General features: G+C 43.9%; 2 protein-coding genes across 2 annotated transcripts; both read right to left on the bottom strand.

Moving 5' to 3' along the window:
* Positions 1–455: 455 nt before the first annotated feature.
* Positions 456–1,163, bottom strand: LOC113913592 (V-type proton ATPase subunit D-like). The gene has a single exon (XM_035727362.1). It carries the CDS (start codon positions 1,161–1,163, stop codon positions 456–458), a length of 708 nt encoding a protein of 235 aa, XP_035583255.1.
* A 5,978-nt stretch (positions 1,164–7,141) lies between these two features.
* Positions 7,142–17,924, bottom strand: LOC113913902 (non-compact myelin associated protein). Its single transcript, XM_027578402.2, is given in 6 exon segments — positions 7,142–8,730; positions 10,985–11,069; positions 14,097–14,182; positions 17,788–17,802; positions 17,804–17,892; positions 17,895–17,924. Coding segments are annotated over 6 exon segments (447 nt in total). The 3' UTR covers positions 7,142–8,588.
* Between the last annotated feature and the right edge of the window lie 218 nt (positions 17,925–18,142).

Here is an 18,142-nt window from a genome sequence, read left to right as displayed (position 1 = left end):
TATTTGAGAGAGAGAGTGAGACAGAACACATGAGAGGGGGGAGGGTCAGAGGGAGAAGCAGACCTGAGCCGAAGGCAGTCGCTTAACCAACTGAGCCACCCAGGCGCCCTGCCACTGCCGTTTCCTAAGAGGGATTTCCTAATATGCTTGGTAAGCAGATCACTTGAACAGATGTACATGGAGCAGGGTACTGCTTCTGCTGAATAAATTCTACAGGTTCCTGGGCAGGGGCTACAAATCTCATGTGATAAATGGTTGCTGAATTAGGATTTTGCAAAGGTAGTCCCATAACCAACATCCAGGGAAATTTTACCACCAGTGAAATTCTTAGGCCAAAAAATAAATAGCCACACATACCAAACCTACACACTGTGAATTAAAATGGTGCCATGTTAGGGCTTATGAAAGAACCAGAGCAGGAAAGATTATTCAAACAGAAGATCCTCATCCTTCTCTTAAGCCAGAAGATTAGCAGGCTCCATCACCTCACCAACTGTCCTCCATTGCTCCAAGTCCTTCTCAGATTTTTCCTCGAGAATCTTTTTCTTCTGTATTTTCTTTAATCTACAGAACTCTTCTCGCTCTCTCTCATCCAGCTCTGTGATGATAGAAGCAAGAGTACGTTCAATCCGGGGAATGATGATGTGTTCAATGGCATTGACACGCCTGTTGGTTATCTTGATGGCTTCATCCAAAGTAACAAAGGAAGTCTGAAGCGAAGCTAGTTCCACCAGTAACTCCACTGCTTTGGCGTAGTTCCCCTTTAATTTCGCCAACTGCTCCCCACCTCGGGCTAAACCAGTCAGTTCATAACTGTCAGTTCCTTCATGATAATGTTCAAACACTGGCAAGGTAACACCTGCTATGTTATGTTTCTTAGCTTGGATCTTCACTTGGGCTTTATTTACATTTTGGATAACTGTGCTGAAATCCCCTGCTGTGAACTTGGCCTCAGCAAGTGAAAAGGCAACTTCTCTCATCACTTCACCCATCAACATTTTAGGCTCTATTATCTTCTTTAGGATCTGTAGAAATCGAAGAGTTAAGGCATCAGATTTTTTCTTCAGGAGGTTTCGACTCGTCTGTGCTCCTTTTAATCGAGCTTTCATGATGGTCTGTGCCATGCGCGAGGGAAAGATTTCAATTCGTTCTTTGCCTGACATTCTGACAATGACAGTTTGGCTCGGATCCCCGGCCGGGCAATCGAGGCTGCCCCAGCCACAGGGTCTTCCTCTAAGGGAGTCAGCCTCTACCAAATGTTTAAAGAATTAACATCAACCCCTTTCAAAAAAAAAAAAAAAAAAGAGGAAACACTTGCCAACTCATTCTATGAGGCCAGTATTACTCTGATACCAAAACAGACAAAGACGTCACAAGAAAATTATAGACAAGGGCGCCTGGGTGGCTCAGTTGGTTAAGCGACTGCCTTTGGCTCAGGTCATGATCCTGGAGTCCCGGGATCGAGTCCCGCATCGGGCTCCCTGCTCAGCAGGGAGTCTGCTTCTCCCTCCGACCCTCCCCCCCCTCACGTACACTCTCTCTCTCTCTCTCTCTCATTCTCACTCTCTCAAAATAAATAATAAATAAATCTTAAAAAAAAGAAAAGAAAATTATAGACAAATATCTTTTAGAGTATAGATGCAAAAATCCTCAATAAAATATTACAAAAAAAAAATCTAGCAACATATAAAAAGGATCTTATACTAGGACTGAAATTTATTCCAGCAATGGGAGGGGAGGTTGGTTTAACAAATGAAAATCTATCAATGTAGTATATGTACCATATTAATAAAGTACAAAAACAATATGATCATCTTATAGACGCAGAAAATCATTTGACAAAATTCAACTCCCTTTCTTGATAAGAACACTTAAACTAGGAATACAGCTAAATTTCCTCAACCTAACAAGGGCCAGCTATTGACGCAGCTAACATGATACTTAGTGGTGAAAGGCTGGTTATTTTTCCCCTGAGATCAGGAAGAAGACAAAGAGGTCTGCTCCTAACATTTATATTCAAAATAGTACTGGAAGTTCTAACCAGAGCAGTTAGGCAAGAACAAGAGATAAAAAGCATCCAAATTGTAAAGGAAGAGGTGAAATGGTCTCTTAGTCACATGACATGATTTTATATGTAGAAACCCTAAAGATCTCACACAAAAACTATCAGAGCTAATAAATCCAGCAAAGTTGCAGGATATGCAGTCAACACACAAAAATCACACTAGGAATTTATAACCTAAAAAGGAAATTAAGAAAACAATTTTATTTATAATAGCATCAAAAAGAATAAAATACTTAGGAATAAATTTTTTAAAAAGAGTGTAAGACTTAAATAATGCAAACTACAAAATTTCGCTGAAAAAAATTAAGGAAGACCAAAATAAATGGAAGGGCATTCCATGTTCATGGATCAGAAGACTTAATATTATTAAGATAGCAATACTCCCCAAAATGATCTATAAGTACAATGTAGTCCCTATCAAAAATCTCAGCTGCCATTTTTGAAAAAGTGACAAGCTTGTACTAAAATTCATGTAGAGATGTAAGGGACCCAGAATAGCCAAAATATTTTGAGCAAGAGAAAAAAAAAAAAAGAAGAAGAAGAAAGAAAGAAGACTGGACAAAGTTGGAGGACTCACATGTCCAGATTCCAAAACTCGCTACATATCAAGACAGTGTGGCATAAGAATAGAGATAGAGATCAATGAACTAGAATTCAGAGTCTGGAAATAAATCCTTGTATTTATGGTCAATTAATTTTTGATAAGGGTACCAAGACAATTCAATGGGGTTAAAATAGTCTTTTCAACAAATGATGCTGGGACAATAGGATCTCCACATGCAAAAGATGAAACTGGTTCCCTATCGCACACCATGTACAAAAATTACTTCAAACTGGGTCATATATGTAAACGTAAGAGCTAAAACTATAAAACTCTTACAAGAAAACATATGAGTAAATATTCATGATCTTGGATTAGGCAATGGTTTCTTAAATATGATACCAAAAGCACAAGTGACAAAACAAAAAAAATAAACCGAATTTCATCAAAATGAAAAACTTTGAGCTGCAAATGTGAAAGTGAATGAAAGTAAAAAGGCAAACCACAGAATGGGAGAAAACGTTTGCAGATCATATATCTGATAAGGGACTTGTAACCAGAATATATGAAGAATTCTTACAAGTCAACAGTAATAACAGTTTAAAAGAACCCAAATAACCCAATTTAAAAATAGGCAAAGGATTTGAATTGGCATTTCTTCAAAAGTGATATAAAATGGCCAATCTGCATATGCAAAGATAGTCAACATCATTAGTCGCTAGGCAAATTCAAACTGAAATCATCATGAGATACCATTATATAACCATGAATATGGCTGTGATAAAAAAGATGGACAATAAAATGTTAGCAAGGATGTGGAGCTGTTGGAACCCTCATATATTGCTGGTGGAAATGTAAAATGGTCCAGCCACTTCAGAAAACAGTTTGGCATTTTCTCAAAAGATTACACAGAGTTAGGGATGCCTGGGTGGCTCAGTGGGTTAAGTGGCTGCCTTTGGCTCAGGTCATGATCCTGGGGTCCTGGGATCAAGTCCCACATTGGGCTCCTTGCTCAGTGGGGAGCCTACTTCTCCCTCTGCCTGCAGCTTCCCCTGCTTGTGCTCGCTCTCTCTCTCTGACAAATAAATAAATTAAAAAAAAAAAAACAGATTACACAGAGTTATCATATAATGCAGTGACTCCATTGCTAAGGTACATGCCCAAGAGAACGGAAACGTATGCCTACACCAAACTTGTACATGAATGTTCACCACAGTATCATTCATAATAGCAAAAAAAAGTAGAAACAATCCAAATGTCCATCAGCTAGATAAACAAACCATGGTATAGCCATATAATGGCATAATATTCATCCCCAAGAAGGAAGGGAGTACTATTTCAGGCTACAGCATAGATGAACCTTGAAAACATTACGCTAAGTGAAAGGGACTAGTCATAAAAGGCCACATATTGTCTGACTCCATTAATATGAAATGTCCAGAATAGGAAAATCCATAGGCAAAATGTAAATTAGCGGTTGTCAGGGTCTGGGGAGGCGGGTGGCTATGGGAAGTATCTGCTAATGGGTCTGGAGCTTCTTTTGGGGGCGGTGAAAATGTTCTGGAATTTGATTAGTGGTGATGGAGGCACAGATCCATGCCTGTACTAACAACCACTGACTTGTATATTTTTAAAGGGTAAACCTGATGTCATGTAAATTATATCTCAATAAAGTTGTTATTAAAATAAAGACAAGCCACAGCATAACAAAGACAAAAGACATATCCAGAATGTATATAAAAACTCCCACAAGTCAATAATGAAAAAGGAAGACAACCAAAACCAAAAAAAGGGACAAATGGAAAAGTAACTTTACAAAAGATAAAATAAAGGGCCAATAATCATACAAAAGGGGGGGGGGCGCCTGGGTGGCTCAGTCGGTTAAGTGTCTGCCTTTGGATCAGGTCATGATCCCAGGGTCCTGGGATGGAGCCCCGCGTCGGGCTCCCTTCTCAGCGGGGAGTCGGCTTCTCCCTCTGCCTCTGCCCCTCCCCCCCACCCGCTCATGTTCTCTTTCTCAAATAAATAAAATCGTTAAAAACAAAACAAAAAACATATGAGAAAGGGACCAGTTCCACCAATCATCAGGGAATTCAATTAAAACCATCATGAGAGATCACTATGGGCACATCAGAATGACTGAAATGCAGGATTCTGAAAATACCCTAGTGTTAGCGAAGAAATGTGGAGCAAGATGAACTCCCTTACGCTACTGGGGGGGGGGGGGGATGTAAGCTGGTGCAACTCTTTGGCACTGCTGACGGAGGCCTATATCCATATACTCTGTATATTCCTCAACTGGTAATATTCCCCACAGAAATATGTACATGACCACCAAACTGTTTTTTTTTTTTTTAAGATTTTTATCTATTTATTTGAGAGAGAGAGCATGAGAGCGGGGAGGGTCAGAGGGAGAAGCAGACTCCCCGCTGAGCAGGGAGCCCGATGCGGGACTCGATCCCGGGACTCCAGATTCATGACCCGAGCCGAAGGCAGTCGCCCAACCAACCGAGGCACCGAACTGTTCTTAGCGGTCCTACTTGTTACAGACCCAAACTGGGAACAACTTCTACGTGCATCAAACAGTAGAGTGGATAAACAAAATGCATCACGTGATGAAGATGACCACAATGAGCGTGAACGACCTTCAACTACATGTGACAATATGAACAAATATTACAAACGCCATGCTGTGCGACAGAAGCCAGAAGCAGAAGAGTTTACACTACGATTCTACTTCCAGATCAAAGTGTTCTAGGGAGGTAGAAGTCAGGACGCTGGTTACCTTTTGTGGGACATGAGGAGGGAAGGGGGAGGAAAGGAGCTTCTAGGATGCTGCTAATGCTCTTTCTTCATCTTCATACTGGTTACACAAGGGAGCTCGGTTTGGGCGCCTGGGTGGCTCAGTTGGTTAAGCGACTGCCTTCGACTCAGGCCGTGATCCCGGAATCCAGGGATCGAGTCCCGCATCGGGCTCCCTGCTCAGCGGGGGGTCTGCTTCTCCCTCGGACCCTCTTCCCTCTCCTGCTCTCTATCTCGCATTCTCTCTCTCTCATATAAAAAAACAAAAACAAAAAACTGAAGTCAACTCAATGAATGTTTGATTTAAGTCTCTTTGTTTTTAGACATTTTTCTTTAGATGTTTAATATCTTTTATTGAATCAGTGGCCAAATAAGGTGGCATCTGCTCAGTTAGGAAAGGCTCCTGTCAGAAATGAAATCCTCCACTGTGTTGCAAGACCCCCTGTCCCAGGAGACCGGCGGCAGATTCCTTGAGAGTGGGGACCATGACAATGTGTTTAGTAGCACCTCAACTTGCACATAGGAGCCCTTAAAGGATGCTTATTATCTTCTTTAGCTAAAAAACAAAACACTAAAACCCCCTTCTTGGCCTCCCCTTACCTCTTTGCCTCTCCCCCCTTCCACTTCCAAGCTTTCATTTAGCAAAAGCACATATAACAAGGGATAATTCCTCTAGTAATTCCAGGAAGATTCCAGTATGGGCAGAAGAGTTTGGTTTTAGGGCTGGAACATTCCAAACAAAACAAAACAAAACAAAACAAAACAAAACAAAACAAAATTTTTTTTTTTTTTTTAAAGCAGAACCCTTTTGGGAAACATATCTATTTGGGGCTTGAGTCCGTCAGGAAATAGCTTTCCCTGGTTGGATGGCATTCTATCCCTTGCTCCCTGGGCATAAGGGTTATGGGAAATGAAACAGGAATCCTTAGAGCTTTGATGGGCTCAGAAAGGGGTCCTTTGGCTCCAATCCTGGGAGCCCAAAGGAGGCTACCGAAGTGGCTTTGCCCCTACTGTCGGTTTGGAAGCCAGACTCCTGACCTCTGCTCAGACACATGGACAAGCCTGTCCTCCTGCTGTTCGGCCCATAAAAGAATCCATGTCCTTTGAGCCAAGATGTTAGGGAAGAATGTGGTACAGTGGAGAGTGGGACTTTGGAGTCAAAAATGTGGGTTTGTGTCTTATCTTTGCAACTTAACTGGTTGTGTGACTGTGGACATGTACCTTTCTCTTGGAATTTGCAATTCTCACCTGCAGACAGAACAAGTAATTCCTCCCAGGGTTATTGGGAAAAATATCTGATGAGATTATTTATGTGAAAGCATCTTGCCAAGTACCTGGTACATGGTGGATATTTAAACACAGGAGGGAGAAAAGATGTTTGGGTAGGAAGAATTTGCCAGTATTTTTCCAGACATATCCAAGCGAGCATTTTTATAGTGGGATGACATGGCTCTGTGACCCTGGGTCAGCCTTCTTATCTTCCTGACCCTCAATTTCCCCTCAGAAGAGATTTCTGCCTCCAAGAAGGGACCCCTAGAATTTGAGGTTAAAGGTCAGAGTGTGTCACTTTCTGCAACAGAGTAAAGATTTATTACCTTGTTTCCAAGATACCTTCAATTGTAAGGTACATAACAGCTTTTGGAGAGAGAGAAAAAAATTTTTTTAAAGATTTTATTTATTTATTTGACAGAGAGAGATAGAGAGAGAGCACAAGTAGGCAGAGTGGCAGGCAGAGGGAGAGGGAGAAGCAGGCTCTCTGCTGAGCAGGGAGCCGGACATGGGGCTCGATCCCAGCACCCTGGGATCATGACCTGAGCCACCCAGGCGCCCCCGAGAGAAAAAAAATTTTAAGACAAATTCTGATTTCAGAATCATTAACATGTGAACAAATATGTCTTGCAATTGAAGAAATACTGTAACAATAATGCTGGCTCTCATTTATTAAGCATTTGCTGAGTGCCAGGTACCACCCGAGCTCCTCTACCTACCAAGTCCTTGACTAATTAAAGTAAGTCTGAGAGTCTTATGGTTAGCAAACCCAATATGGAGTGCTCACGTGACTCTTCCAAGGCCACACGACCAGGAGGTAGGGCTTGGAAGGCAAGCCTTCTTAATTTCAAAATGCTTTTCTCTCTCAATAGATTGTTCTCCGGGCTAAGGAGATAAAGAGATCAGCTCCGTACAGAGAAATGGTTTGCAAACCTGGTGCTTTAAATGTGCCCTGAATCTCTGCAAGGTCACCGGGAAGGACACAGGTAACACAAACAGGGTTGTAATCTTATCAGTCTCTAATACTGGTCCTTGGAGGGAAGGTGTGACCTGGAGAGAGGGGATTGCTCAGAATCCAAACAGAGGGAAGCTAAGAAATGAGACTGAGTTAGGCTTAATCCAGCCCCAAAGGGAGAGGACAGGCTCTGACCAGGTCACACCTTGACCTGGTCACATCTGACCCGCTCCTGGCTCGTTCAAGGCCCGAGGACACCGCAATAAGCTTTTGCCATAGAGGCCATCATTCCTCAAGGTCACCCTATTCCTTCTCCTCTGACTCTTTGCTAATGAAGTAGAAACCTTCCGAGAAGAATTGTCTTTCCCATTACCTTTCTTTAAGACGGAGAAATCTGCTGACCGGTTGTCATGAGCTAGCTAGTGGTCATCTAGTACAGGAACAAGTTATAAATTAACAGGTTGGTTTTTTGGTTAGTTAGCCCAAGTTAGTTCTCCTGTGCCTGATGAATGGCATTGAATATTTTGCTCTGCAAAACTGTGGCTATAGCACTGATTCCTATAGGACCTCAGTGGTGATACTCTCGGGAGCATGCTCTGACCCCTGACTCCTGACCGGAAGACTCCTGGGTTGTCTGTCTAGCAATTGTGTTTGGGGGAGAGAGCCACACCCACTTCAGTGGATTGCCGGCATAGCTCTACCTCATCAGAGCACAAACAATGTCCCACAGCTTTTTGGAAGGGTGGCAGCAGGGACATGGACACAGCTAGGGTGGGGCAGGGCAGGGCAGGGTTGGGGGTTGCCTGAAGCATCCAGACTTGCATGAGATGCCCCTTGTTGACCCAACCGGAAGGAACTCATAGTGAAGCTGCCGGAGGAGATATGCGCTTCTGGGTCTTGACTGGAGAAGGCTCTTTGGACGGTGGCCAAGATAGCACCAAGGTTGGGGGGGGAGGTCACCGAGTCTCCACATGGACGTCAACGGGGCTGAAGGTCACGGTTGCAGGGTGTTGATTGCTGTTGCTGTTCGGGCCCAAGGTAGAAGGGGAGGCTGGCTTGGGCCCCTTGGGCTCCAGTTCCCGCCTGGTCCTCATTTTCCTGGAATGAGATACACATGCATGCTTGAGTCTTCCACCTTCTATACCTTATGTTTTTGGCTCTGGCAAGGAGATTAACGTAGATCATCATTAAATAACGTTGCTTGATTGCCACCCACAGAATTTTACAACTGGAAGGAATCTTAGACATTAGCTAGCCTGACCCTTCCATTTTTTTGTGTAACTTAGGTTAGATATTTAATTTTATTTTTTTTTCCTGTTAATGAATGAGTAAAGTGTCAGGTGATTATATTAAAGACAAAATGAAGATACTATGATTTTTTTTTTTCTGTTCAAAGTTGTAGTGTGAATTAAATTTTGCAGTTTCATTATACTTGCCAAGTTGATTGCTAGAAATATTTAAGAACTTTTTGCATAGTTGAGAAGAGAATGGACTTAAAATGTATATCCAATCTTTCATTTCATATGCCAGAAAATTCAATGACTATAACAATCATTAATTTTAACAACTACATGAAATTTCATCTTGTTGACCTAACATAATATATATATATTTTTTTTAATTTCAAATGCTCAGAAAAGTTGCACAAATAGTAAAATTAGTATCTGAGCACCCCTCATGGAACAATTCACTGACTACCAGCAGTCTGCCACATTTGCCTCTTTCTCTCTCTCTTCATTTACACACGTGTACATCTACGCACATACATATACACAGAGTGTTTTTTTAAATCCTGAACTATCTGAGTCAGTTGCAGATGTCATGCCACTTCACCCCTAAATACTCCTCAAAACAAGGGTATTCTCCATGCAACCATCACTCAGTTGTCCCACTTGGAGAGCCTCCCATTTTAAAGATGACAAAATGGAGGCACAGAGAGGTTAAATAACTTGCCTCCCTTTGAGAGACCAAACACCGAGCTCTGGTCTCTCAGTTGCAGCCCAGGCATCATTGTAAACAGGGTGGGGTGGGTAGTCTCCATCCAAATTACAACCTAGGAAAGGGGCTCAGAGCGCTGGCAATGATGGACAGGAATGAAGGGCAGACACTATGGTTGGACGCCACTTCCTGGTCTGGGACGGATCCAAATGGTAATACCCTCAAAATTGTAAAAATAACTTATTAAGTGTTGTTATTATTATTACACATAGTGGTGGGAGTATTTTCTTTGAAACCACATGTACTGGGTTTAAATCCCAGCTCTGCCACCGAGGCTGAGTAAACTTGGGCTTGTTGGTTTATTTCCCAGTGCGTGTTTCACTCCTACAAAATTGGGGGATATAGAATTACCCACCTGGTGGGGTTGTAGCGAGGATTAAATGAGTTAACACATACAAGGAGCTTAAATTGATGCCTGGCACATAGTAAGAGATCAATATATGTATATAATATATGTGTACGTTATATATACATTTTAGATATATATATAATATGAAACATACATGTTTTATAAGTAACATTAACATTATTATAAAAACAATGCATGTTTGCACCTCCTCAAAATAAAGACATACAGGGGTCCCCCTGTAAAAACCAACCAAGCAACTAGCAATTCCATCATGCAGACACACTGGTTGTTAACACCTTGCCATGTAGCATTTGAATCTTCCTTGGTTGTGTGTGTGTGTAACCACGTGTATAATTATAATGTACATATCCTCTTTGTAAACTTTGCCGATACATTGTAAACAGCTTTCCTCATCAATAAACACACTTCTACAATATCTTTTTTTTTTTTTAATGGCTTCCAAGTCTTCTATGATGTGGTTGTGTTTATAGTCTATTTTGATTTCTTGCCTGGGAAGAATAACTTTCTAGTACAGTTGTGACTTAGAGGTGGTAACACAACATTTATTCTTTATGCAATCACATGATATTATTTCCTCCTATTTGGCCCCGGAAAGTGGAGCTGGGGGTACAGGCATTCCAGTATTTGTCACCCCAAATACTCACGTGATCTGCTCAACACAACCTAGCAGACTCCCTGAGATTAAAGGATTGGAACATATTCCTTTATGACTGTATGTTACCTTACCGCAGTGCTCAAGGCCATTAGCACTGTCATGATGATTATTATATTTAACAACTACCTCTGCAGATACAAAAATATTTGGTTACCATGAAGTTCCTACAGGAGAACAGATGTCAAAAAAGGACCCACAAAGGGTTCGAGCATTGGACGACGGCCTCATGGGTCCTGCGGGGCACGTGGCTGGCACCCACAAGAGTTAGTTGGCATTCATTCAGATATCAACGAAGGGACAAGAGCCTCAGAGCCCAGGGCATCCCATACCTGTTGTACATCTTCAGCAGGATCAGAACCACGGTGAAGATGATGATGACAACTACCACAATGGCCGCAACAATGGCTCCAGAACCTACGAGGAGAGGCGTGGGAATGGCAAACGTGTAAACTGAAATGAAGGGAAGCATCCAGAGACTGGGAGGGGGACCTCCACCCGGCACTTCCCATCCTCACTGGATCGGGTGCGGAGAGGACGTGCTGTCCTGGCACCCTGCCTACTGACCCCAGGACAGAGACATATCCAGAATGGCGGGGCACCCCTCCCCACAGCGGGGCTTGGAGGGTGGTGTCCTCAGCACATCACCTGCCCAAATCCTGTCTCAGGCCATCCTGTTGTTAATCAGTCCTAACACAGCGTCCAACTTCCTTTGTGAAACAGGCAAGCAAAAGGCCCTTGCCTCTTTGTGATGATACAAAGTAACATGTAATTTTGTAGCTAATTTTGAAAATACAAATAGGAGCAAAAAAAAAAAAGGAACTCATTGCCCCAGGAACCACTGATCATCTACACATACATACTTTCACCAATGTCATCATGTATACGCACGTATGCGTATTACATACCTATCTACTCAACATTTTTGAGTAATTTATTAATCCTATGTCTGAAAATCCACCTTAAGGAAATAATCATAAAAGTGTAAAATACGTATTTGATAAAAATGGAACCATGTTCCATACAGTTTTACAACCATATCCCAATCATCTTTCCATGTAATTACATTGTTTTTCATGACTTTGATGGCTATGTAGTCCCCCATTGTTTGGATGTGACATAATTTGTTTACCAATTCCATGTTGAGGATATTTATGTTGTTTTCAATTTTATACTATGAAAAACAAGGCTATAATGAATGTCTTTGTGGCTTAATATCTCAGGTTCTAATTTCAATATCAGCACTTGATCTCCTGGGCCACCTCTAATTCCACCTTCAAAATCAACGTCCTTGTGGGAATTGAAATTGAAAATACAAAAAACCATATGCCGGGGGGGGGTGTCATACTTTAAGCCAATCTATTTGATTCTGGGGTGTTTATCTTAGGGAATAATCCTAAATACAGAAAACGCTGTATGAATGAAGATGTTAGTTACAATGTTATTTATATTCTAAACACGGGAATGGATCAATAAGGTATGGCATGCCTACCTCATGAAATGTTACCCTATAGTTGGAATGATTTGTGGAAAAGAGAATATGATATTATGTACACACCCACATATACACATTATGTTGCAACCATTAAAGTATGTGCATACAAACATAATGTTGAGTAAAAGAAGCCAGATATAAAAGGCTATGTACGGTATGGTTCCATTTCTATAAAGCTCAGAACCAGGTAGAACTAATGTCTGATAGGAGAAGTCAGAGCAGCGATTCCCTTGGCCAGGTGGGGGACAGTGTGGCAAGGGTCTGATAGGAGAAGTCAGAACAGCGATTCCCTTGGCCAGGTGGGGGACAGTGTGGCAAGGGGCGCTGGGACGTCTGGGACCCTAGAGGTGGTCTGCTTCTTGATCTGCGGGCTGGTGACCCAAGTATGTTCATTTTGTGAAAATTCATCCAGCTGTGCACTACGATTTGTGCATTTTTTTGAATGTATGTAATGCTCTTACAAAAAGGTTTACTAAATAAAAACGAGAACAAAACTATGTCCAAATATTCACAGGAAGAAAGCCTGGAAGGAAAGGAAAAGGGGGTGGGGTGGGAATCCATTATGGAATAACTTGTTTTTTGTCTCCGTCCTAGGGAGTCCTGTGATGATGCTTTAATCCATGGTTTTTTAACCTTGTCTGGATAACCCTTTGCTGTGGGGACTCTCCTGTGCCCTGTACAATATTTAGTAGCATCTCTGGCCTCCACTCACTAGGTATCATCAATACTGCTTCTTCCTCCCCACCAGGTATGACAAGCAATAGTGTCCAAACGCTGTCAAATGTCCCCTGACAGTCAAGTGGCCAGATAAGGTACCGGATACCTATTTAAATCAGAATTTCTGAAAAATAATGAATAATTTTTGGGATGTCTCAACTATTGCATGGCACGTCCTTATACTAAACAAACACTACTTCCCTTAAATTCAAATTTAACCGGGTGTTCTGTATTTTATTTTCAAAATCTGGCAATCTTCTCTAGGGGGCAGAATCGTCTGGTTGAGAACCACTACTTTTAGTTAAGTAAAAGTAGAATTACTCCCATCCTGCTGACGGAGATTCGATCTACCCTGCATTTCCCTTCAGAACTGTTCTGAGCTACATCAGCAGGCCTCTGGAGGTCTCCCCAACCTGGCAAGGAGCAGGCTGACACACGGGACCCTGTCCCAAGAGTGATCCTCTCTAGGTCTCCATGAAGACACACGTCCTGCCAGTAGTCGACTTCCTGCCAGGACCACGGTCTGGAGCTGTTATCACTGGGGAAACACTCCATGTCGGGAGGCCTGTTCCACGTGCACGGGTATGTGCCAGACCAACAAAAATGACAGAAATGGGCCCAACTTCCCCTAACATGATTAATTGGTTTTCTGAAGAGTGGTTGTTAAGTTTTTCCTTCCGGGGACCCCTTGCTCCTGGCAAACGTCTCCCCAGGACTACTCCCACCTACACTCATTTACTCCTTTGTGAATTGATGGGATGTTTTTGCCTTGCAAAAATAGTATGAATCATATGAAAGTAGTTACATTTTAAGGTGCTTCATTTAGGGACATCTTACAGGAGATTCAACTGTCCGCTGCCCTCTAGACCCCAAAACTCCCTGATGGTAATAGCAGTTATACCAGTAATGATCATAATAATACTCATTAGGTAGTTTGTGTGCATCGAGGCTATTCTAAGCTCCTTACATGGATCATCTGGTTTAGTCCTCACACCATTAAAGTGTGTGATGTTAATGGTAGTTTCATTCATATCCCCAGCTTACAGATGAGGAAACAGACACAAAGTAGTGAGGTCATGTGCTCAGGGTCACAGTGGGCATATGGTAGCAGTGAAACTGGGACCCAGGCAGTCTTATCTCCAGAAGCCACGCTCTTGACCTCTACACCAGGAGCTGACCACAGCCTTCGTTCCACCATCCCTCCCCTGGCCGCCAACCCAAGTTGGCCTTACTCTTGTACAGGAAGTCTTCTCTGGTGGTCACGTTCAAGGAGAAGAAGGTAGTACCCCCCAAAGGGGTGGCTGTGGTCATCTCGATCCTGGCAAGAACAAAGACGAAATTTCGTTTAACACCAGAGTGAGCTTTACAATGTCTGTATGATGCCTCTTTTGGTCTTTACGTGGATGACTAGAGAAGAGTCAAGCAGGTGGCTTTTCTTCACGGCAAGTAAATACAAAGCCTTTTACTATCTACTGCGGAGAATTAAGAATAATGTCTGACATTTGTAAAGAACTTCCTTGTTCACAGCAGTTTAAATTAACTCAACAATATTTATTAAATTTTTCCTAACTAGGTATCACCCAGAATGTCTAAATTGGTCTTCTAGAAACTGTGTGAGGGAGGCTATGATGGTCGTTTTACTGAAGAAATTGAAGTCCCTAATGCTTCATGGAGCCCCAAGTTTGAATTTAACCCAGGACATCCATCTCCTGTGCTGGTGGGACTGTCAGCATCTCACAAGGATGCCTGAAATGATGCTTCTGCTTTCAGAAGCTTTACAATCCAAGGAGGCAAACGTAAATAAATAAATAAGCAAGCAGATGGAAAATTTAACTATGTTATTAAGCAGTCAGTGACATAAGCCATCCCTGGGCTGTGAAGAATGGCTTCAAGGAAAAGCTAAATTTGCATGGGCCTTGAGGGATGGACATGGTTTGGGATGGCAGGACAGAGAACAAAGGCCAGGCTGCACAAAGCCCTCAGTGGGAAGACAGACGCTGCATGCTGAGCGTCTGCCAGGCACCAGGCTCTATCATAGGCACCTTCACACCCTGTATCAGCTCACCCGTTAATCTTCTCAGTCATCACATTTTACTGCTGAGCAAACTGAGGCTCAGAGTGGCTGAGTGAAGGGACAAAAGTCACACAGCAAGGAACACATAGAGCTTGGACCCAAACACATGCTCTGAGTGCCCAGTATAGCTTCTTTCCCTGACGGTGGCAGGAATCCAAATTCACAAGCCTGCAATCTTACACTTGAGGAGTGAGCCAGGAGGTTCCCGGTTAATACGAAGTCACGCCACCAGGAACAAGTGTCAAGATCCTCCCCCAAGAAGTATATTCTGAGCGTGTGGTAGCATCCACATTTGCTCTGAACGACAGGCATCCAGAAGAGGAGGGACGCCAACGAGGTTTCTCTACTTCAGAGCAGTACTTTTACTACAGTTTACAGGCCTGTGAAAGATCGTCACCAAGAAAAGAATTATCCAGGCCTATTCGTAATGTTAAGAAGGCATAGGCTTCATGGTGGTCGCTCCATCTTCCGGAGAAGAGATGTTCTGGACACCTAACACAATATTTGTACACAATTTTTTTTTATTTTTTTTGAAAAGATTTTATATATTTGAGAGAGAGAGAGCGTGCACAAGCAGGGGGAGGGGGAGAGAGAGAGGGAGAAGCAGGCTGACCCCCTGAGCAGGGAGCCCGATGTGGGGCTCGATCCCAGGACCCCGGGATCATGACCTGAGCCGAAGGCAGACGCTTAACGACTGAGCCACCCAGGCGCCCCTTCAGTTCTTCTTTATTAAGGAAGAAAAGCAAGACTCAGTTGAAATCCTTTTTCTACTCCACTTCTACCTCATTTCCTCCCTCCCCCAAAGTAACCACTACCTTGGCCATTACTGTGTGTTCTTTTCATCAAAGTTTTAAAAGGTTTACCACATCTGTATATGCCCATAAACACTGGAAGATCATGGTTCTAACTAACCAAATACTAATTGAGCACCTACTAAGTGACTGATGCTGGGAACATACTAGTGAAATGCAAGACAGACTCCTTGGCTCCAGAAGCTCACATTCTAGTGAGACAGAGACAGAGAGAGACTGTAGGTTTGATCACAGCATTCTCGGGCTCAAAAAAACAGTCACCTCCCAGTGCCCACATTTGAACAGCTGGTAGCGAAAACCCTTCACTGTTTCCAGCCTCTCTTTCCAGCCCCTCTGCTCCTCACGTGAACCTCTGCCAAACTGCTGTGACAACAGACCACTCCGCCCCCTCTCTCCCCACCCCGTCATTCCCGGTCTTTGCTGCCAGTGGCCGGGCTGCCCAGGCTCTGGCTTCCCCAGTTCCCCACCGCGGGGGTCTCCCGAGACGTCCCACCTCGGGCCACAGCCCTCCATCCCCCAGCTCCTGATGGAAATGACCTTCACTGGGGGCAGGTCATCTGCACCCAGGCTGGGGGATCTGGTTGCTGTGGCCTGCCGCACCCCATGGGGGCCTTGGCCTCAGAATGGCCCTCTTTGCCTTCACTTTCTCTGCTCTCCTTTAAGCCACGGGGCCCTGCTTAAAAACCCATAGCTCTTGTCTGTCCCTTCCTCCCGAAGCCCAGATCCTCAGGATTCCCAAGGAGCCGTGTGTGGCTCTGCCTGACCTCATACCAGTCAACCTTTCTTCCTTCCTGACCTCCCTGAATAGGCCCACTGGCCATGTTCCCCTGCCGGCTCCCCCTCCAAAATGAACACATCCTTCAGGATTGGGCCCAGCCACCCCTGGGAAGGCTCCCCGCTGCCCTAACCAGAATTAGCCGTCAGTCCTCTGCTGCCACAGCTGCCCTCTGCAAAGAAGCACCACCAGAGCATGTGTCTCAGAAGCAGTCAACCTGCCATGTCCATTGTCGGGTCCTTGAGGGTAGAGGCTGTTTGGGGTCTTTTTCATATCCTCTTTACTTCTCCCACATAAACTGTCTGCTTTTTCTCACCTTTGCCAGTGGAAGTACTGGAGCAAATGACTGAACTTCTCCCAGCTTGGTTTGCTCATTTGTAAAATGAGGTAGTTTTCCCAAGGGAGCTGAGGGTTCGACATTAAGTATGGAAAGTGCTCTCAGTGCTTGATAAATGATAGCTCTTAGTATTTTCGTGGGTATCAGCAAATATTTGCTGAACTCAGAGACAGGTGGCTCTGGAGCTCAAAACAAGAAAAAATTCTTTCTATAAAAATAAATTTGGACTGATATGAGAATATGGAATGACAGTCTCCCCCCAGCCCCTGCCCCCAGTGGCTACTCCCAAGGAGAGGCACCTGTCCCCCGCCACCCACCATTCCCTATCCCATCATAAAGAGTTTTATGATGCATTTGCCTAAATCTGCTTCTATCCCCACCAATGTCAAGCTGAGAAGACTCACCAATTATGTTTTCTTAAATTCCTTTTAAAAACAGAAAAGAGAGACAAAGAGGTAGCCATTGATCCAGGATCACTTAGTGAGAGATGCATGGCATAATCACTGGATAAGCTAAACCCTGCCTGTGGACACGTCCTCCGTTGGACCAACATGCACAAAAATGACAGATGCCTCTACCCAAGCGCCCGCTACGTGTCAAGACCTTTGGCCAGGCATTTTCTTTTTTAATCCATGCTTTGATTTAATTAGCAAATGCCATGTAAAATAGGTTTTCCTCTCCCCTGGATCAGATGAGGACCCCAAGGTTTGGGGTTCTAGAGCTATCTCTCCCTGCTTACACAGTCTGGAAGATGCAGAGCCGGCCTATGGACCGGGCCCTGCCCACTTCAAAGCCTGTAGGATCCCCACGCACCAACCTGCTGCTGGTACCCGTACGTCTAGAGGGGCTCCTGATAGGTTACCACGGAAACCTGAATGTGTGCATGCAAACACACACACATACGCGCACACATGCCCACACTGACCAGTAATGCAGCTGCAAGGCCGCTGGGACACAGATTCCTCCGCAGACCCTTCAAGGAGACCTCGTGGGTGCCCAGTTCTGGGTGCAGACCTCCTTTCGGATGGCCCGGCTCGTCCTTCTGAGGGAACAGTGAGTCATCTCAGAGTGTATCTTGCCTCATGTCAGGATCCAAGGCTCTCAATTACATCTCTGTTCCTGCCACATCAGAGAAGGTGGGAGGGAGGGTGGTAGGACATTGGCGGCCAAGGCTGTGGGTGTTTTCATGTGTGGGACCCCGGGGTTCTTGTTAACCAAGTGAGGCCCAGCAGGGGCATTTCAAATGCGTCTGTGACCAGGTCTGTGACCAGGTCTGTGGC

Source organism: Zalophus californianus, chromosome 4 (genome assembly GCF_009762305.2).
Source record: "Zalophus californianus isolate mZalCal1 chromosome 4, mZalCal1.pri.v2, whole genome shotgun sequence".
Taxonomy (NCBI): domain Eukaryota; kingdom Metazoa; phylum Chordata; class Mammalia; order Carnivora; family Otariidae; genus Zalophus; species Zalophus californianus.
Note: the sequence above shows the minus strand (reverse complement) of the source record. Positions and strands in the feature narration are given on the sequence as shown.

What these genes read in the sequence shown, in the direction of transcription:
- LOC113913592 (XM_035727362.1), bottom strand. Translation starts at nt 1,163, where the DNA reads ATGTCAGGCAAAGAACGAATTGAAATCTTTCCCTCGCGCATGGCACAG.